Raw genomic sequence first — 22,298 nt, forward strand, 5'->3', positions numbered from 1 at the left:
CAAGAAACATATCGTGACAGAAGCAGACCTGTTGCACAGATAAACATAATTTTTCTCAACATTTACTTTACTTTAGTTTTTAGGGTTTTCTGCTGCAGTGAATGATACTAAGATCACTGTGTTTTCACTTTCCTGAAGTCTGACATGTGTATCTCACAACTCAAAAGAAATTGGTGACACCCAAGGAGATATAACACCCCTTCCATTTCACGGATGGTTCAAAATAATAAAACTAGGTTTTTGGCATATGACAGTATGCATACAAGGGAAACTCCCCATCACATCCTCTCAGATTTAGTGGTAAGATGCCCCAGTGGGTGGCCCATCACAAACTGAACACAGACAAAGCATGAAAACTGGAAGAAGATGTACTGAACTGTGAAAAAAATGCAAAATAAAAACAGGGAATGGTTCAAGGACAAGAAGTGCTATAAGAGGAACCTGACATAGCATTGGCATATTGGGTACATGGCCTTGGTGTCGAACTGCCAAGTGGGCGAGCCATGTTCAAAACTGCTTCGTGCCATTTATTTCTTTATCTTTTCTACAACATTATGAACTGTCCATCAAGTCACTGAAATGTTTGTTCAAAACTGCTTTGTGCCATTTATTTATTTATTTATTCACAACATTATCAACTGTCCATCCGGTCACTGAAATGTTTGTTCTCTTTCTTGGCAGTTGTCATACTATACACTGACTATAGAATACAAGTCATGCAGTAAGAATACATTACTGTCAGAAGTAAATGCGATTAATAGTGAGAGTATGCAAGATACCACATAGATGGCTCACAGAAATCAAAATAAAAAATAAATTGATGTGAACTATGCTACAACAAAGGAATTCAAGAGTTAAGACTTCCAAAATGGAACACAACTTCAAGAACATTAAAAACGTATGTTTTGACAGAGCACAGAGAAACTGTGTGATTATGAAACTGTTGCTTCATCTGGTGCAACTAATGTGACAAACTATTACGTTTTCATCATTTCCTTGGGAATGATCACATTCACATTGATACAGACACCTATACCAGGCAAGGAGGCATGTCTCACTCACTTGCCAATCATACAAATTAGGTGTGTTAATAAGAGATTCCTATCATATGACACACATACTGTCACTAATGCCATGTATGACACACCACACGTGTTTTCCAGTGGAGGATTCAGTTGATCTATTGCCTTGTCATCAAATGTTTGCAGTTCCCATTCAAAAGCCACTTCCTTTCCTCTGCTAACAGAGTAGTTGTGCAAAATCAACTGTCATTATAGGTCCCTACCTTACACCTTGCTGTTGCAAACAGATGTTGCACCACAAAACAAACACAAATTTGAATAAAGCGAACAGTGGAAAAACACGATTTGCCCACTTGGCAGCCTAACATCATAATCACTTACCCATGACACTGTTGCTGTTCCAGGCTGCTCTTTATTGCACTTCTTGTTCCTGGACCATTCACTGTTTCTATTTTGCTTTTTCTTTCACAGTCCAGTACACCTTCTTCCTGTTTTCATGCTCATTCTGCGCTCAGTTTTTGACAGGCTGTCCACTGGGCCCTCTTACCACTAAGTCTGAGGGGGTGCGATGGCGAGTTTTCCTTGTTAGGGTCATGTCAGTTTACATTATGGTTAACACTGTTAATTCCAACATCAACCATAATAGTAAAGCAACTGTTTCCACAAAAATTGTATACTTGGATAATGCGAACTCCAACTGGCACTTCTCTCACATGAAATCCTGAAAGCCATGGACCGAGGCAGTCAGGTAGATACCACTGCTTCACTGTGGTTTGCAGAGTGTAGATACCTGCCAACACTAAACATTTGTATCAGTACCACCTCAACACAATTAACAAAGGTAGGGTCATAATGAGAGGTAAAACTAAATGTATGAGGGGACTCAGGATTTCTTGGTAGGGATGATGATGTTTCGTTTGTGGGGTACTCAACTGCATGGTCATCAGTGCCTGTACAAACTCCCAATTTTTACACAGTTCAATTTTTTACAAAATCCAATCTACCCACTGTCTCAAATGGTGATGATGATGAAATGATGAGGATAATACAAACACCCAGTCATCGGGCAGAGAAAATCTCCAACCCGGCTGGGAATCGAACCCAGGACCCTGTGATCCAGAGGCAGCAGTGCTACCCACTAGACCACGAGCTGTGGACAGTTGGGATGATGCAGTGTGTTATGCTGGAGGGAGGGTCACCATGGCAGTAAAAGTAACTTCAATCCTGCTCCAGGGAAGTGTTTTGGGACTACTGCAGTTCATGATGCATATTAATGACATGGTATACAATGTTAATAGTACCGGTAACTTCAGACTTTTCACAGACGATGCAATCATTTACAATGAATTACTGTGTGAAAAAAGTTGCACAAATATTGTGTCCTTTCAAAGTGGAGTTATAATGCTCAACAGCCTTAGTTCCTATATTAACTGAGGTTATGAAGGAAAAGTTTTAAATGGAATGGTTTGCTTTCTTTAGCAGGGGGAGAAGCTTGTGCTTTGAGTTGGCACACACCTTGAGCCAGTATTACATCTCTGGTCATTACTCTCTGACGTCATTCTTTTTTGCACCAAAGATTGCCTACACTGATATGAGCATAATCAGAAGTTGTTACAGGAGCAAGGAACAACAGTTTCAATTTCCTACGAAAATCGTCATTTTGTCACCTAAAAGTAAGTTTTTCTCTCCTTAATTCAGTGTTAGTACAGCTACATATGTAGCAATGAATGGAAACCGGAATGGTTACTATTTCTGATAAACATATATCGTAGTAACCATACTATGATATTCCTGCCAAGTTGTTAATGTACATTACATAAACCATTTATTAAAGTGGGTGGAAAATTGTATCTTGTGCCAGTCGACTGTACTGTACCTTGAGCATGGCCCAAGGAACAAAGCATTGTTAGGTAACAGAATGTATTGCAACAACTGCAGTATTAATGTTGACAGATGCCAAGGAGCAAGATGGGTAACACAAGATGACAATTGTCTCTGTAAGCTCTGTAAGAAGTTGCAACTGTTGTGGAGGTTGAACTATCATTGAGAAAAGCAGCGAAAGATTTTCATGTTTCAAGAGCCACTCTACAGAGATATTTACAAAAGCCTAAATATGCATCTTACAGAAATTGTGCCATCCAAAGGTATTCAATTCTGCAGAAGAAAATGAGTTTGTTGATTACCTCATAACTGCCTCTAAAATGCACTATGAATTGTCCCGAATTGAGTTATGAAAACTGGCATTCCAGTTTGGTATATCACAGAATAAAAACATGCCTCAATTTTGGGACAAATATAGAGAAGCTGGTAAACAAAGGTACACTGACTTCATGAAAAACCATGAATGACTAAGCATAAGAAAGCCTGAAACAATGAGCCCAGCTCATTCATCAAGTTTTAATAAGCACACTGTTGCAGCATTCTTGGGAAATTTGCAATCAATAGTGAACAAACTAACAATAACATCAGAAAGAATATTTGATGTTGATGGGGGTGGTAACTTGAATGTGCATGGGCCAGGAAAAATATCAGCTGCTAAAGGATGCAAGCAGGTTGGATCTATGACATCAGCTGAGTGTGGCAGTAATGTTACAATGATTGCATGCATTAAAGCATTAGGCAACAGTGTGTCACCCGTGTTCATATTTCCAAGAGTCAACTTTAAGGAACATATGTTGAAGGGTACACCACCTGGATCTATAGATTGTACACTTTTAAGTGGCTGGTCCAATGGCAGTACTTCTTGGAAATACTTGGAACACTTCATTTCACATGTGAAGCTAAATGAAAATGAGAAGGTGATGCTAATACTTGACAACCACTATACATATATATATATATAATAGAAGGAAACATTCCACGTGGGAAAAATTATACATAAAATCAAAGATGAGGTGACTTACCGAACGAAAGCGCTGGCAGGTCGATAGACACACAAACAAACACAAACATACACACAAAATTCAAGCTTTCGCAACAAACTGTTGCCTCATCAGGAAAGAGGGAAGGAGAGGGGAAGACGAAAGGAAGTGGGTTTTAAGGGAGAGGGTAAGGAGTCATTCCAATCCCGGGAGCGGAAAGACTTACCTTAGGGGGAAAAAAGGACAGATATACACTCGCACACACGCACATATCCATCCACACATACAGACACAAGCAGACATATTTAAAGACCACGTCTGCTTGTGTCTGTATGTGTGGATGGATATGTGCGTGTGTGCGAGTGTATACCTGTCCTTTTTTCCCCCTAAGGTAAGTCTTTCCGCTCCCGGGATTGGAATGACTCCTTACCCTCTCCCTTAAAACCCACTTCCTTTCGTCTTCCCCTCTCCTTCCCTCTTTCCTGATGAGGCAACAGTTTGTTGCGAAAGCTTGAATTTTGTGTGTATGTTTGTGTTTGTTTGTGTGTCTATCGACCTGCCAGCGCTTTCGTTCGGTAAGTCACCTCATCTTTGATTTTTTTTTTATATATATATATATATATATATATATGGACACTATTACACTAGCAAAGGACAATGGTGTAATCTTCCTTACATTACCACCACATAGTAGCCACAAGCTGCCCCCTCTAGATAAAACTGTCTTTGGTCCACACAAAAATTTCCACAACACTGCATGTGCAGAATGGCTGCAGTCACATCCTGGAAAGCCTATAACCATTTAAAATGTCGCTGAAATTGCAGGTCGTCGAGCTTATCCATCAGCATTCTAAAAATTCAATCTGGACTTCGAGCAACTGGGATAGGACTCATAAATGGGAGCATATTCCAGGATGATGAATTCCTCGTGCTACATGTGATGGATAGACAACAACATAGGCTGCATCTAGGAATGATGAACTGGCAGCAGGACAAACTGGTATTTCTACTCAGCCACTACAGTCATCCCCTATTGAGGTGCTATGACCATTACTGAAAGCTCTTCCACAAAGCAATGGGCGTACAGAAGGGAAAAGAAAGTGTGGTGCATCAAGAGTGTTGACTGACACATCTCAAAAGTAGGCAACAGAAACACAGCAAACTGCATGAGAAGGAAAAAGAAAGGGTCATCAGCTAGCAAAAGGAACAACTGAAGTCAAATGCAGAAGGAAGGCTAACTAAGAAGAAAATTATAGATGACTCTACGTCAGACAGTGACTCCAGCTCAAGTGATTTGTATGAGGGCAGTGACAGTGACGTAAGTTTGAAAGCTTTCTTGTTGCAAAGGCAGTCAGACAAAAATGAAGCTGATGATATTTCATTTGATGTAGACACAGACTTACAGGAACCACTACATTCTGGACAACAAGAAAACATTTTGTGGGAAGGATTGTTTCGGTAAAATATGGAGACTTGACTGAAATTTCTACGAAAGGGAAGAATAAATGGAACATTTGTATCGTCTTTACTAAATGATTTTGGTGAAATTTTGCAAGAACATGTTGTCAGATTACTTCAAGAACCAGCATCGGGAAAGCACGGGGAACTGAGATTCCCTCTTCATCATCATGGTTACAACATAAATTAATCAGAAATGGATTAAACTTTCTAATAGACATTAACAATATGCAAATGGAGATTAGCAATGTGTTAAGAGCTACATAGGTTTTTTTTGTTTTTTAACTGTTAATTAGCATTCATTTTGATGCCTAATTGTCTGCAATAGTTTTACCGTAGAACTAATGACTGTTTATTTGTACATTGCGTTTAGCAGCCCTGTGTTTACGTTGAATAAATTTATAATAAATGGCTTGTTGTTTTATTTTCAACTGTGGCTTATGGCACATGATCACATTGTACCTTGAGTCGAATAAAACATGTTTTAAAAATGTCTCTATAAGGCAGCCGTCAAAAAAAAGATTGAGTGGTGTGATTCATTTGATAAGAAATAGGACAAGTAATGCAATAAGACAATCTGCAACAAGCACATCGAAAACCTTATTACTGCGTCTGCTAAGAAGATCCAAAAAATGCGGGCAGTGACACAACACTCATTGATGTTTGCTTATCTGACAAATGAAGTAAATCTGAGACACAAGACGCAGCAATATGACATGACGAAGCTAGTACAAAAATATCTACTTTTTCTTGACCTCGCATTATATGACAGAGAGAGTCTGAGTGGTGAGTGTTGTGAACAGAACTTTATGCCAACTATTAGTGAATCACATAGCGATAATTTAACATATATGGTTGGTAAGGTAAACAGCTTCTTGTGGAAGCAACTGCATTTTAGTTATATGTGCTCTGTCAGTATTTTGGAATCTATGGCAGTTGACATGCTGCTCACTTGGTTCGAGAAACCTTATCACCTTAACGCTCAGAAGAACGCTCCATAGATGTTCCTATTATGCGAATATCGGAGTTATAAATACTTCATCAAAAGTCCCTGTATCGATAATGTGGGCGAAAATAATGCCCTATCGTTCCTAGTTTCACGAGAATGAGAATGTGTTAGTATTTGTGTAGTATACGGATGCAATAGTTGAAACTACATTACCTCGTGCAATTTATGACTATATCGGAAGCAGTGCTTAATTTATGAAATTTTAGGTGTCCGAACGCACCTCTTCAGCCATGCAAACACCCGCCCCCTTGAGTTAAAACTTACAATGAGAAGCCATTCTTTTACAAAATAATGTTCTGGAATGCAGTTTTTTAAAACATAATTTCTTATAATCAAAGCACTAAAAACTGCACGATTTAACATAAACAATTTGTGCTACCCCTGAAGTCGTAACAGTCCCACTATGCTCACTGGTCACTAGTCCTGCTCATTATATATCGGCACAAGTCGGCAGTTTTCGTGAGTATGACGTCATGTTTTCAGCTGCTACCAACCGCAACGTTGAAACACAAGACAAAACAGTTGCATCGTAGCTGCTTGGTGAAGCGGAGGGTTTTGGTGTACAGATGTATGTATTACTATCTTTTAGAAAAGCTAACCATGATTCTTCTGGAAACATGAATTTTCTGACTGAAATATTTCATTAACTAAAATGTTATTCTAGTTACACAACGCCTCGCTCCACGCCGCACGTTATATGTACGTTGCGATGTAATGCACATGTACTATTCTAATAATTCGTCCAGTGAATTCAAATTTAAAAAAAAGTCCCTGGGAGTAGGAGGAAGGCCGTTTCGGCCGAAATTAAGCCCTTTTGGAGGTCAGAAACATATGCCAATAATACTAAATTCGGTATGTAGCCTACCCACTGCCGTATGTGTAGTGACAGAGACATTAGAGAGAGTGATGGCCAAGACGACATAAAATTTTTGCTAGGTGATTTCAGTGCACATATCGGCAGAGAACAAAGTCCCAGGTAACTGTGGGAAACTTTCCCGCTCGCAAACATACAGACAAAAATGGTATGAGACTCATCGAACTATTCCAGCAGAAGAAGCTGAAGATTATAACATCCCTCGGATTTTAAAACATTGATAATGTCACATCTCAATAACACCATCTATCACCGAAACCTAGAATATACGTAAATGCGTTAAGGCGGAAGCGATTTACGCTAGAAAAGATTAGTTCCAATTTTGGCCACCAGATGTAAATCTGGCGCTGTACAGCAGACATGTCCGGTCCTCGTATTGAACAAACTGTTTAAGCGGCATTAAATAATAAAGTGAACATCATGCCTTCCTCACTTGTTTGACATTTTCTGTCCACGTCATGTTCCTAATAAATTACGCATAGAAATATTTCTTCTGTGGATCTTTCTTGCATTCAAGCGCCAGATTTGCACCTGGTGGCCAAAATTGGAACTAATTTTTTTTCCAGAGTAAATCGGTTGCGCATTAATGCATTAGAATGTTTACCGAGTTTCGCTGCCATACGATAATTACAGTCCACACTGGACCTCTGTGAGTAGCTGCACTTTGATTATAACCACTCTGTACTTTGTGCGGGTTTGTAAGAACTTCAGAGTAAAAGGTGACGTACTTAGGTGATAATGTGTGTGTGTGTGTGTGTCTTACTCGGCGAGTCCGTCCCAGATGGCGAGCGCCGTCCGCAGGAGCACCTCGTTGCCCTCGAGGAAGATGAGGTCCCAGACGCGCAGCACGGCCGGCTGCGGCAGGCAGTTGGAGAAGAGCGTCAGGAACCATTGCATCGTGAACACGTTCGTCAGCGGCGGCTCGTAGCTCGTACCTGCAACACCGGACACCTACCTAGTGACATGCGCGTCAGCAAGAGGGGCCGAGTCCCGCTTAAATGATATGCAGAATCTTAACCCTGCAACACTAAAGGGGGGGATAACGTCAAGTTGCTGCTAGAGTTGCGCTCTACCGACGCTGTGGTTCGGTAATTTTGGTGCACTATAGTCTGGGAGACGAGTCTTTGGTATTGTCAGCTCGGTAGCGTCTTTCCGTTGCCTAGCGACCGCAGGCAGGCAGCCAATGACGGCCTGACTTTGAGCGGGTAGCAAGGGCCACGTTGCCGCTCTGAAACCCGGTCGCGCGCGCTTATGAAACTTACCAGTGTCTCGCGTGCAGGCGGTGCGGTCGTTCGTCGTTTGTCTGAAGTTGAATTCGCAGTTTATTTCGTTTTCGTTGTTTTTAGTGTTTCTTTGTTTATGTTTCGTTGTAAACAATGTCTAGTGCGGCGGGTAGTACCAGCCCAACACAAGAAGTGAAACGGAGGAAGAAAAGTGTGCTGCACACCCAGGCCCGTGAATTCGTGTGCTCTGTGAGGGATTACTTTGAGAAAGAAAAGGACAAAGGTGGGCCCTTAATTCCTGTTGTTCAGGTTGTGAAGAGAACTGCAGCAGCATTGAAAATAAGTGAGGACACTGTTGTAAAGATAGGGAAAGAACAGTATAGTGTAGATTGTGACGAGAGTGGCACAACAAAGCTGCACACACCAGGAAAGAAGCGACCGAGAAATAAGCAGATGACAGCTTTGGACGAGTTTCAGAAAGACGCTATTCGTCGTCATATATACAGCTATTATAAGAGAAGGGAACATCCCACTCTACCTAAATTACAGGTGTCGCTTCAGAAAGACGATCTTTTTAAAGGGAGCAAATTTTCATTGCGTACAGTGTTGAAAGACATAGGCTTCAGCTATTCACTGTTTAACGGACGCAAAATATTAATGGAAAGGACAGATGTAGTTGCATGGCGGTGCAGATTTCTGCGCAGGATCGTGGGTGTGGAATTCGAAGCGGGTAACTAACAGCGATGGAGAGCCTAAGGCAGCAGACGATTATAATAGTGGGGAAATTGATGATCTAACTTGGAATGAAGTGGAAGAAGCCATAAAGAGAATGAAAGGGGGCAAGGCACCAGGTTGGGACGAAGTAACAGTGGATATGATACGAGCAACAGGAGAAGTGGGAAGCCAGTGGCTATACAGAGTGCTGAGGGTGGTGTGGAAGGAGAACAGAATTCCTGAGGATTGGAAGAAAGGAATTATAGTCCCGATATTCAAGAAAGGGGATAAAAGGAGATGTGAGAACTACAGAGGAATCACCCTGCTATGCCACTGTGGAAAAATCTATGAAAAGATCCTGGAGAAGAGAATAAGAAGCAGTATTGAAAGTAGACTGCAAGAGGAGCAGTATGGTTTCAGACCGGGAAGATCAACAACGGACCTCATATTTGCGGTAAGGCAACTGCAGGAAAGGCACTATGAGTACGGGAAGGACTTAATCATGGCCTTTTTAGATACTGAGAAGGCGTATGACAGTATCTGTAGGGACGAGCTCTGGGATGTGCTGAACGCAAAAGGGATAGATGAAGAGATAACACGAAAAGTCAGAAAAATGTATGAGGGAAGTGAGAGTTGTGTGAAAGTGGGGAGGGAACGTACTGCATGGTTCAAGCTGGAAAATGGGCTGCGACAGGGAAGTGCACTTTCACCTTTATTGTTTATTATTGTTATGGATGAAATCCTACAGCAAGTATCAGATGCAATTGGAGATCATAAAATGAAATCAGTGCTTTTTGCCGATGACCTGATGTTATGGGGAAATTGCGAGAAGGAGGTGCAAGAGCAGTTAGATGTATGGGAGGTAACGGCAGCACAATATGGAATACATTTCTCTGCAAAGAAAAGTGAAATAATTGTCACAACAAGGAAGAAGAATAGGCCAAATGTGGATATAACTTGTGAAGGGGAAAAACTACAAGTGGTAGAGAACTTCAAGTACCTGGGAAGCATGATTGAAAGTAAGGGGGGAAACGCAATGGAAATAAATGAAAGGTGCAGAAAAGCAGGGCAGTTCTACAAATGCATTAGGGGGCTTATTTGGAGCAAGGAGGTGCCACAGAAATCCAAGGGAATTATATACCGAACCTACTTTGTCCCCATATTGGCATACGGAAGTGAGACATGGGTAATGCACAAAGGCGACAAAAGTAGAATACAGGCTAGTGAAATGAAGTTCCAGAGGAGCAGGTTGAGTGTAACAAGACGAGACAGATTGCGAAATGTGTATGTGAGGGAAAGACTAAAGGAGGAACCAGTACAGGACAGGATAGAAAAATCAAGACTGCAGTGGTATGGACACATGAAGAGATTGGATGAGGGAAGAATTCCAAAGAGGATGTTTGATCTGCAACTGGAGGGGAAGAGGCCCAGAGGAAGACCAAGAGATAGATGGGTGAAGGGAGTGAAGGAATGTGTGACGAGAAGAGGAGAGAACTGGACGAAGGTGGAAGAGGGGGAATGGTGGAAAGACAGAACACGATGGAGAGGCTTGTGTTCCCGAGAGACCCAGCCAGTGGCTGGAAACTGTCCAAGATGATGATGATGACTGCAAGTGCCATCAGAGAGGCGGCCAAAACCGAAGGGGTTGTGGAAGAATGCATCGAAAATTTAATTATACATCTGGGAGAGAGCAGTGATAGTTCGAGTAGGGCTGAGGAAGACAATGTCAAATCAGATTCTGACAGTGATGTGAGTGGTGTTTTTCCATTACAGTAACTACAACGTATTCAGGAATGTAAGGAGGGAGTTTGCTATCGATCTACAACCATATCATCATATTGTGAGTACTGTCTTCAGATTATAACTCTTAATACACTGACCAATTATTCTGTAGCTTGTAGTAGAACAAATTAATAATGCTAATACTTAACAAAGGAAACCAAAACTGCTAATGTTCAACAACTTGCGAAAATAGTTTTCATTTCAGTTGTGAAGTTTAACAAATAACTTTAGTATGTTTCAGCATCTTAGATACTTGTACTAAATAGCTCTTACCAGTTTTCGAGTTAATATATTTCAAGCATCAACTTTAAATAAATTCACGCGTACCTATACGACTTGTATTTTGTCTCGCTTTTATTTCTGCTGCTAGAGAATGCGTGTAGCAGACAGGGCGCCGCGTGCTGTGAGCCACGTTTGGCAACAGCGCCGTCTGCCCGACGGAATAGTCAGTACCAATCACTCGTCTCACGGACTATACATACATAACGTAGTAAATGGCGGGACTGCCGATAGTATTGGTAGCATTGGTAGGGAAAGAATCGTAAATGAATGTGTGAGAGAGGAACTGGCAGCCGACGACTTCTCCTTATTTGTTTGTTTGTTCGGTTGGTTGCTCTGCACATAATTAGAATCACACATCTTTCATTGTTAGTTCACTGTGCATTTTACATCCTTACAGAGTATAAACTGCATTTTATAACTAATAAAAAATTGGGTAACTTCTGCGCTTCTATGTAGCGAAAGCAGTTTCTTTTGATGCAAGTGCAGTTTACACGCACAAACATAAAAAGTATATGTACACTACTGGCCATTAAAATTACTACACCAACAAGAAATGAAGATGATAAACGAGTATTCATTGGACAAATATATTATACTAGAACTGACATGTGATTACATTTTCACCCAATTTGGGTGCATAGATCCTGAGAAATCAGTACCCAGAACAACCACCTCTGGCCGTAATAAAGGACTTGATACGCCTGGGCATTGAGTCAAACAGAGCTTGGATGGCGTGTACATGTACAGCCGCCCATGCAGCTTCAACACGATACCACAGTTCATCAAGAGTAGTGACTGGCGTATTGTGACGAGCCAGTTGCTCGGCCACCATTGACCAGACGTTTTCAATTGATGAGAGATCTGGAGAATGTGCTGGCCAGGGCAGCAGTCGAACATTTTCTGTATCCAGAAAGGCCTGTACAGGACCTGCAACATGCGGTCGTTCATTATCCCGCTGAAATGTAGGATTTCGCAGGGATCGAATGAAGGGTAGAGCCACGGGTCGTAACACATCTGAAATGTAACGTCCACTGTTCAAAGTGCCGTCAATGCGAACAAGAGGTGACCGAGACGTGTCACCAATGGCACACTATACCATCACGCCGGGTGATACGTCAGTATGGCGATGACGAATACACGCTTCCAGTGTGTGTTCACCGCTATGTCGCCAAACACGGATGCGACCATCATGATACTGTAAACAGAACCTGGATTCATCCGAAAAAATGACGTTTTGCCATTCGTGCACCCAGGTTCGTCGTTGAGTACACCATCGCAGGCGCTCCTGTCTGTGATGAAGCGTCAAGGGTAACCGCAGCTATGGTCTCCGAGCTGATAGTCCATACTGCTGCAAACGGCGTCGAACTGTTCGTGCAGATGGTTGTTGTCTTGCAAACGTCTCCATCTGTTGACTCAGGGATCGAGACGTGGCTGCACGCTCCATTACAGCCATGCGGATAAGATGCCTGTCATCTCGACTGCTAGTGATACGAGGCCGTTGGGATCCAGCACGGCGTTCCGTATTACCCTCCTGAACCCACTGATTCCATATTCTGCTAACAGTCACTGGATCTCGATCAACGCGAGTAGCAATGTCGCGATACGATAAACCGCAATCGCGATAGGCTACAATCCGACCTTTATCAAAGTCGGAAACGTGATGGTACGCATTTTTCCTCCTTACACGAGGCATCACAACAACGTTTCACCAGGCAACGCAGGTCAACTGCTGTTTGTGTATGAGAAATCGGTTGGAAACTTTGCTCATGTCAGCATGTTGTAGGTGTCACCACCGGCGCCAACCTTGTGTGAATGCTCTGTAAAGCTAATCATTTGCATATCACAGCATCTTCTTCCTGTCGGTTAAATTTCGCGTCTGTAACACGTCATCTGCGTGGTGTAGCAATTTTAATGGCCAGTAGTATACGATTGTTGATCTTATTTTCTACTCAACAGAACGTTTTTCATCGCGATCAAAGCCAAGAGTTTCCTCTTATTATTGATCATGTGTCATACAAGTTCCAATGAGTACTGATAAAAAAAGTCACTTCTTCTTTTCAGGAAGTTGCTTTTTCTAACACTACTGGGTGAATCACCTAACGCATGCACCGCAAATATTACGGGAATGGATAGTGCGATTGATCTACTGTTTCCACAGAACGGATTGGTTGTTAGGATCTCGTATTGTTAGCCAATAAACAGATTGTAATAGCATTTAACAAGTTTAATTCTTGTGCAAATTTTAAAGGGAAAATGCCTATTGCCATTAACAGACTAAAAGTAGGGTAAATTAGAATATCAGCGTTGTTTGTTGCAGGATCCTAGTGCGAATCGTTCACGAGATATAAGTGTTCCCAAAACTTTCCACACCGACAACTGTATGTGCCATTCTGCCAACGTAGCTGCTAGCTATGATGTTGTTATATTTGCTTACAGTGTGCTTGTGTGTTCCTTGAGTGCACTGTGACTTGCTTGTCAGTTAGTGTGTGACAGTCCAGAAGTAGAGGAGGCTTTAACAATGCAGAAAAAGCAGACATGTTCTTGGTGTGTGGAGAATGTAGAAAGACTGTAGTTCGTTTTGTAGCGTGTATGGGGCAAGATATCCCAACAGATATCAACCATCTCGGCAATTATTTATCAATCTCTTCAACCAGTTACATGAAAGTGGTAGTGTCACACCTAGACAACGTAACAGAATGAAAGAAGTAATGACGGAAGAGGGGGAAGTTCATGTTGTTGCTGCTGTTGCAGTAGATCTCCATCTTAACTCCCGCGCAATCGTACAATAAAGTGGCATGAGTGAGTCAAGTGTCTCACTCATTCTCCGTCGACGTAGGTTCCATCCCTATCACATTTCTCTCCATCAAGAGCTGCATGGAAATGATTATGAAATTACTGTTAATTTTTGTACATGGACATTAAGACAAGATACTCCAGATGTATCATGTATTTTGTTCATTGAGGAAACCATATTTACCAATCATGGCCAGATAAACCATCGTTGGCTTCGTCATGGGGAATGTCAGCGTCCATGGAGTGTGAACGTGTGGTGTGTAATAGTGAACCAGGAGCCCTTAGGCCCGTTTTTCATAGACGGAACACTGAATGCGCCTAAGTATCGCAGCCTCCAAACAGACCATGTTCCACGGAAGCTAGAAGACGTTCCTCTGCAGACTAGGAGGAACCACTGGTACCAACATAATGGCTGTTCAGGCTATAGTCCACGAAGTACAACATCATGTCTTCACGAATTGTTTTCAAATTGTTGGATTGGACGCAGAGGACCTGTATCCTGGTTGGCTTGTTCCCAGAATCTGACGCCTGTAGACTTTTCTCTGCGGGAAATGCTGAAAGACGCTGCCTACAAGGACATATGAGCTACACCCGATGATATGCAACGACGAATTGCTGCAACCTGCTCGGACATCTCCACTGAAATGCTAGCACGTGTGCAGCAATTGTTCCATACCAGACTGGAAGCGTGTATCGCCGCTGCCGGTAGCCATTGTGAACGCGACCTGTGATGGTCAGTTGTCTCGTTGTTGGTCAGAATGCATATGACTGATGTATGCACTTTAGCATGTGTTACCACAGGTACTGTACAAGTGTCGGTGTGGCAATTGCTTAGAATATGATATGTTGTAAACAACTCGCACTATAATGCTGTGTCCGAGCGAGGTGGCGCAGTGGTTAGCACACTGGACTCGCATTCGGAAGGACGACGGTTCAATCCCGTCTCCAGCCATCCTGATTTAGGTTTTCCGTGATTTCCCTAAATCATTTCAGGCAAATGCCGGGATGGTTCCTTTGAAAGGGCACGGCCGATTTCCTTCCCCATCCTTCCCTAACCCGAGCTTGCGCTCCGTCTCTAATGACCTCGTTGTCGACGGGACGTTAAACACTAACCTCCTTCCTCCTTCCTATAATGCTGTGACCAATACCACTGACATTCCAATGTACCTTACTTTTATTTTTTTTTAATTTCAAGAGGCATTGTACCATTTAAAAGTGTACGTTTGCACAAACAATATACTTTCTAAATATTATTATCTGTTTATTGGCTAACAATACGAGCCACTGACTACCAATCCATTCCGTGAAAACCACACATAAGTAGCACTTTCCATTTCCGCAATATTTGTGGTGCGACTTTTAGGTGATTCACTATGTATATAATAAATATGTATAGTTTTCTTTATTTTTACTACAACATCCCTCTGTTTCACACAACAAATAAACAATTTTCGAATAAAACTTGAATGGAACATAGACAATTTCAGTTTTGCAATAAATACTGTTTATTCTTAAGTACCAGACAGGAGGATAAGTATGCAGAACAAAAATGCTCCGTATTTTACCTAGCCAATTATATGTCCTGACTCAGTTTCTAGACGGTTCACCGCTTCCGATTTTTGGGGACCCTAGTAAGACACTGATTGCATACGTAAGGAAAGTGATCGTCATGAGGTAACGCCCAATAGGTATGCAACACATCCAATGTACAGGTTATGCGTGTATAACCGTAACTGACCAAAGCCACTAGGAAAACTACAGTAGTGTATGCTTGCTTATGGTAGCTTACAATGTCCTTTGATAGTTCTACAACTCTAATTGCTATTAAACCATGGTAAATTTAACTACCCCAATTTTATTCAAAGGAGGTCATAATTTATAGATTACACATTAGTTAATTGCAATTATTAGATCTCTAGTAGTATGTTACACACCAAACTGAATACAAAACTTTCTGTTTTATACCATACTGCAATCGTAAATTTTAAGAGGTTTAATAATCTAAAGTTGACAGGTGCTGTGCCTCGTTAATTAAATTTGATATGGAGTACACTAAACTTACCGTATTTTTATCAATTGAGCTGGTTAGAAGCAAAGGGCTTGACGAAACTAAATATTTGGAGGTAAGTGCACCACATCGTAATAGAAGAACCAGTCTATTTGATGGCAAGGGCATATAGCGGAGGTCAGTCTGGTCGTGGCCCCAGCTGGCCACCCAGGTCACCTGATCTGTCACTGTGCGATTACTTTGTGTGGGGAGCCCTCAAGTTTAAGGTGTATCGCAGCAATCCTTATAATCTTCCAGAACATTTAGGAGAGACTGCAACAATTCCAGCAGTCCACCTTCGATCCACTTTCAGCAACTTTCTGATCAAGTCCCAAAAGTGTCAAGTCTCTTTAATCATATGCTATAATCAAGTTACCACTGTATTTCCTTTTCTCTACTGTGTTTGTTTGCACTCTTGAACTCTGTTCTCCGAGCCACTTTTATTTGCCATCCGTGTATGTGTATGCGCTAAGAGCCTGCTTGCCGTTTGCCTTATCCACCCATCCAAAACCCAAGTGGTACTGGTTGCTCATTGTAGGCTCAATAGCCCGAAATATAGCGAATCCGGCCGGCCGCGGTGGTCGTGCGGTTCTAGGCGCTCCAGTCCGGAGCCGCGCTGCTGCTACGGTCGCAGGTTCGAATCCTGCCTCGGGCATGGATGTGTGTGATGTCCTTAGGTTAGTTAGGTTTAATTAGTTCTAAGTTCTAGGGGACTGATGACCACAGCAGTTGAGTCCCATAGTGCTCAGAGCCATTTGAACCACTTTATAGCGAATCCATAATATGGGACGAAGATTAACTTCCCTCCTTCAGCAAAGAGTCCAGGAAGCTATACATAATAGGCGAAAGTCTTAATTGGTCTGAGCACGTAACTTATGTGCAAGAAGGCATCAGCGTCTCTCCATACCTGCAGAAGACATTTGTACAGACACTTGTACTTGCAGTTATTGATTACAGTGATGTTATCCTGCAAGGTCTTTTTCAGGAAAGCTCACGGCCCTTGGGACTGGTTATGAATGCCTGAGTTCGTTATATCTGTAATGTTCAACTCTTTCATGACATTTTAACATCGTAATTGTGGCGACGATGGTTACAATGCCACAACGTAGGTGCACGCTCTCGTAAGTTTGTGTTTGGAACTGTCCCTGTCTGTAGCTCATTGTACGCTGCACGCGGACACGATAGGGAAACGATGTAGACACTACTTTGGTAACGTTCTGCCAAATGCTTGCATACCTTGACTGCAGAAAAGCACCGAAACGAAACTGGCCGTAAAAAAGACTGCGGACACCTATGGCTGCTCTGTTATGAGAACATCAGAGCTGCAGAAACCATTCTGAGAAACAGCACTACACTGAGGTGAGAAATGCACATCTACAGATGGCGGTAGAATCGCGTTTTTTTTTTTTTTTTTTTTTTTTGTCATCAGTGTACTGACTGGTTTGATGCGGCCCGCCACGAATTCCTTTCCTGTGCTAATCTATTCATCTCAGAGTAGCCACTGCAACCTACGTCCTCAATTATTTGCTTGACGTATTCCAATCTCTGTCTTCCTCTACAGTTTTTGCCCTCTACAGCTCCCTCTAGTACCATGGAAGTCATTCCCTCATGTCTTAGCAGATGTCCTATCATCCTGTCCCTTCTGCTTATCAGTGTTTTCCACATATTCCTTTCCTCTCCGATTCTGCGTAGAACCTCCTCATTCCTTACCTTACCAGTCCACCTAATTTTCAACATTCGTCTATAGCATCACATCTCAAATGCTTCGATTCTCTTCTCTTCCGGTTTTCCCACAGTCCATGTTTCACTACCATACAATGTTGTACTCCAGACGTACATCCTCAGAAATTTCTTCCTCAAATTAAGGCCGGTATTTGATATTAGTAGACTTCTCTTGGCCAGAAATGCCTTTTTTGCCATAGCGAGTCTGCTTTTGATGTCCTCCTTGCTCCGTCCGTCATTGGTTATTTTACTGCCTAGGTAGCAGAATTCCTTAACTTCATTGATTTCGTGACCATCAATCCTGATGTTAAGTTTCTCGCTGTTCTCATTTCTACTACTTCTCATTACCTTCGTCTTTCTCCGATTTACTCTCAAACCATACTGTGTACTCATTAGATTGTTCATTCCGTTCAGCAGATCATTTAATTCTTCTTCACTTTCACTCAGGATAGCAATGTCATCAGCGAATCGTATCATTGATATCCTTTCGCCTTGTATTTTAATTCCACTCCTGAACCTTTCTTTTATTTCCATCATTGCTTCCTCGATGTACAGATTGAAGAGTAGGGGCGAAAGGCTACAGCCTTGTCTTACACCCTTCTTAATACGAGCACTTCGTTCTTGATTGTCCACTCTTATTATTCCCTCTTGGTTGTTGTACATATTGTACATGACCCGTCTCTCCCTATAGCTTACCCCTACTTTTTTCAGGATCTCGAACAGCTTGCACCATTTTATATTGTCGAACGCTTTTTCCAGGTCGACAAATACTATGAAAGTGTCTTGATTTTTCTTTAGCCTTGCTTCCATTATTAGCCGTAACGTCAGAATTGCCTCTCTCGTCCCTTTACTTTTCCTAAAGCCAAACTGATCGTCATCTAGTGCATTCTCAATTTTCTTTTCCATTCTTCTGTATATTATTCTTGTAAGCAGCTTCGAAGAATGAGCTGTTAAGCTGATGGTGCGATAATTCTCGCACTTGTCAGCTCTTGCCGTCTTCGGAATTGTGTGGATGTATCGCGTACACAAGGTATAAATGGGCAGTGCATCGTCGGAGCTGGCATTTGTTCTCAAGTGACTCATGTGAAAAGGTTTCCGATGTGATTGTGGCCGTACGACAGGAATTAACAGACTTTGAACGCGGAATGGTAGCTGGAAGTAGACGCATTGGACATTACATTTCGGAAATCGTTAGGGAATTCAATATTCCGAGATCCACAGCGTCAGGAGTGTATCCAGAATACAAAATTTCAGGCATCACCTCTCACCCAACAATGCAGTAGCCGACGGCTTTCACTTACCAACCGATCGAGGTGGCGCAGTGGTTAGCACACTGGACTCGCATTCGGGAGGATGACGGTTCAATCCCGTCTCCGGCCATCCTGATTTAGGTTTTCCGTGATTTCCCTAAATCGTTTCAGGCAAATGCCGGGATGGTTCCTTTGAAAGGGCACGGCCGATTTCCTTCCCAATCCTTCCCTAACCCGAGCTTGCGCTCCGTCTCTAGTGACCTCGTTGTCGACGGGACGTTAAACACTAACCACCAACCAACCTTTCACTTACCGATAGAGAGTAGCAGAGTTTGCGTCGAGTTGTCAGTGCTAACAGACAAGCAATGGTCCGTGGAATAACCGTAGAAAGCAATTTGGACGTACGACGAACGTATCCGTTAGGACAGCGCGGTGAAATCTGGTGTTAATGTGCTATGGGAACAGACGACCGGTCAGAGTAACTTTGCTAACAGCACGACATCGCCCGCACCGCTTCTCCTGGGCTCGTGACCATATCGACCGGACCCTAATCGGCTGCAAAACCGTGGCCCGAGAAGATGAGTCCCGATTTCAGTTAGTAACAACTGATGGCAGGGTTAGAGTGTGGCGCAGACCCTACCAAGCGAATGAACCAAGTTGTCAACAAGGCACTGTGCGAGCTGGTGGTGGTTCCATAATGGTGTGGGCTGAGTTTATATGGAATGGGCTGTGTCCTCTGGTCCAACTGAATCGGTAATTGACTGGAAATGTTCGGCTACTTGGAGGCCATTTGCAGCCTTACATGAATTTCATGTTCCTAAACAACGATGGAATTTTTGTGGGTGACAACGCGACCATGTCACCAGGCCGCAGTTGTTCACGATTGATTTCAAGGATATTCTGGACAATTCGAGTGAATGATTTGGCCATACAATCGCCCGCATCAACCCCACTGGACATTTGTGGAACGTAATCGAGAGGTCAGTTCATGCACAAACTCCAGCACTGGCAACACTTTCGCCATTATGGATGGCTATAGAGGCGGCGTACCTCAATATTTCTCCAGGGGACATTCTACGACTAATTCAGTCCATGCCACTTCTAGTTTCTGCACTACGCCGGGCAAAAGAGAGTACGACACGATATTAGGACGTATCCCATGACTTTTGTCACTTCAGTGACAAATGTCAGCTTACCACGCCACCAGAAACGATATATTCCTTCGAAGTTTCTGATTTGTACGGTGTGATCAATTTCACGGTCAGGAGAGTGGAGTAAAGGAAGATTATATTCTTATGATGGAGGTTAAATGGCAGGCTGTGAATGAAGAAGATCTGAGTTTTTTCGTGGATTCCAGAACTTAAGAAAATGTTTAGACGAAGAACTAAAGTATGCGGAAAATATAACAGGGAAACATAATTCACTCTAATTTAGTTACGAAAACATATTTGGTTTAAAATCCGAAGTTTGCAAATTTTCTTCGCTGATTGCCGGTTTCCGCTCATTACCCAGCCATGTTCAGATCAGTCTAAAATATTGTTCAGTAAGTGACAGTCATTACACGTCGTCCTAGTTAAATAAAATACTAAAGCTAATGTTTTATTTGATTATATGAACTGACAAAGATGTTCACTTTAGGGTTTTATTTAACTAGAACGACTTAGCTCTACAAAAATACGATAATGCCACGCACAATGCCAAATACGAGTGCCACACACTGAACAGCATTTTAGATTCAGTTGAAGATGGCTCAGTAAGGAGCGATCTTGAAGTAGGTTTTCTATCCGTATACGTTTTAAATCAATTGATCACATATCTTCCTCCATTGACAGCGTCAAAGAATAACATTAATTACGTAAGCTTCCAACAATATTATCTTTAGCATTGAACCCGTTCTACAGTTAATAAAAATTTGAACAAAACTGTAAAGAAAAATGGTCAAAGTTCCACAGACGTTTGTCTTTATCAACTGTTGACTAGTTTCGGATCTTTTCAGTCCATTTTCAAATGATCCACATACGTCATACAACAAAATACATTACGCGTGAACGCCGGTCACATAGCGTGTGAGTGTGGCTGGGAGCAACATATTATTTACAATACGACCGTGTTGTCCTGCACGCTGTGAACTTATTTGACCTCAGTATCGTTACACTGGGGAGTGATGTCGCTTCGATTGACTTACCATGGCCGGCCAGAGTGGCCGCGCGGTTCTAGGCGCTACAGTCTGGAACCGAGTGACCGCTACGGTCGCAGGTTCGAATCCTGCCCTGGTCATGGATGTGTGTGATGTCCTTAGGTTGGTTAGGTTTAAGTAGTTCTAAGTTCTAGGCGACAGATGACCTCAGAAGTTAAGTCGCATAGTGGTCAGAGCCATTCATCAGTCCCTAAGCTTACACACCACTTAACCTAAATTATCCTAAGGACAAACACACGCACCCATGCCCGAGGGAGGATTCTAACCTCCGCCGGGACCAGCCGCACAGTCCGTGACTGCAGCGCCCTAGACCGCTCGGCTAATCCCGCGCGGCGTAGGAAACAAGAAGGCATCTTAAGCGTCTGCTATTCCTGTCTCTGTGAATTATTGAATTATGTATAAGATGTACAGACATAATGTGTGATCGGCATAGTATTAATAAGGTTCAGACTAAAATTTTACGTATCAAATCGCAAAAACTGGATGATCTGTAAGAAGGAGCCAAAGAAGTCAACGGCGTCGAGCAAGAAAACAAAAATCCTTGTACAATCTTCCAAGGCATAACAAAATGAGAAATCAACAGACAGTATACGAAATACAGACCGAGGCAATGTGATGCGAGATCAGAGAGGCATTCTACAAGAAGTTCGTAAGTACTTTCGAAACCTCTGCGGAGAGGATGTTACTGATGATAAAGAAGCTCATAATCTTTTGAGACATGTAACAATGAAGCTCGATGTGGAAGATATTCTGTCGCTATGCAGCCCATTCACGGGAGAAATTCTTGACTCAATAAGACAAGCAGCAAAAGAGGAGCCACCAGGCTCGGACGGAATACCCAGTAAGTTATATACAAAATTTTGAGAGGCGATAAAATAGCATATCACTGACGCCATGAACTGTATTTAGATACACGAAGATATTCCGTGAGATTTTAAAGCAGTAGTGCTCATTCGAAAAGAGACGAACGAGAGACATTTATCTAAGATGTTATACGTAAGATGTTAAATACAGCATTGGAGATTAGATTGAAACAGGCGGTGAAGAAAATATCAGGCTACCCT

At 42.3% G+C, this 22,298-nt stretch overlaps 1 protein-coding gene across 1 annotated transcript in view; it reads right to left on the bottom strand.

The window, feature by feature from the left end:
- The window catches only part of LOC124597459, a gene marked incomplete at its 5' end in the record, with an annotated part of 353,417 nt that overhangs the window by 93,918 nt on the left and 237,201 nt on the right, over positions 1-22,298 (bottom strand). Inside the window, one exon of the mRNA XM_047135941.1 lies at positions 7,988-8,159. Within this exon, the coding sequence (XP_046991897.1) occupies positions 7,988-8,159 (172 nt within the window). The remainder of the gene's footprint in view (positions 1-7,987; positions 8,160-22,298) is intronic.

This window comes from Schistocerca americana, chromosome 1, assembly GCF_021461395.2.
Source record: "Schistocerca americana isolate TAMUIC-IGC-003095 chromosome 1, iqSchAmer2.1, whole genome shotgun sequence".
NCBI lineage: Eukaryota > Metazoa > Arthropoda > Insecta > Orthoptera > Acrididae > Schistocerca > Schistocerca americana.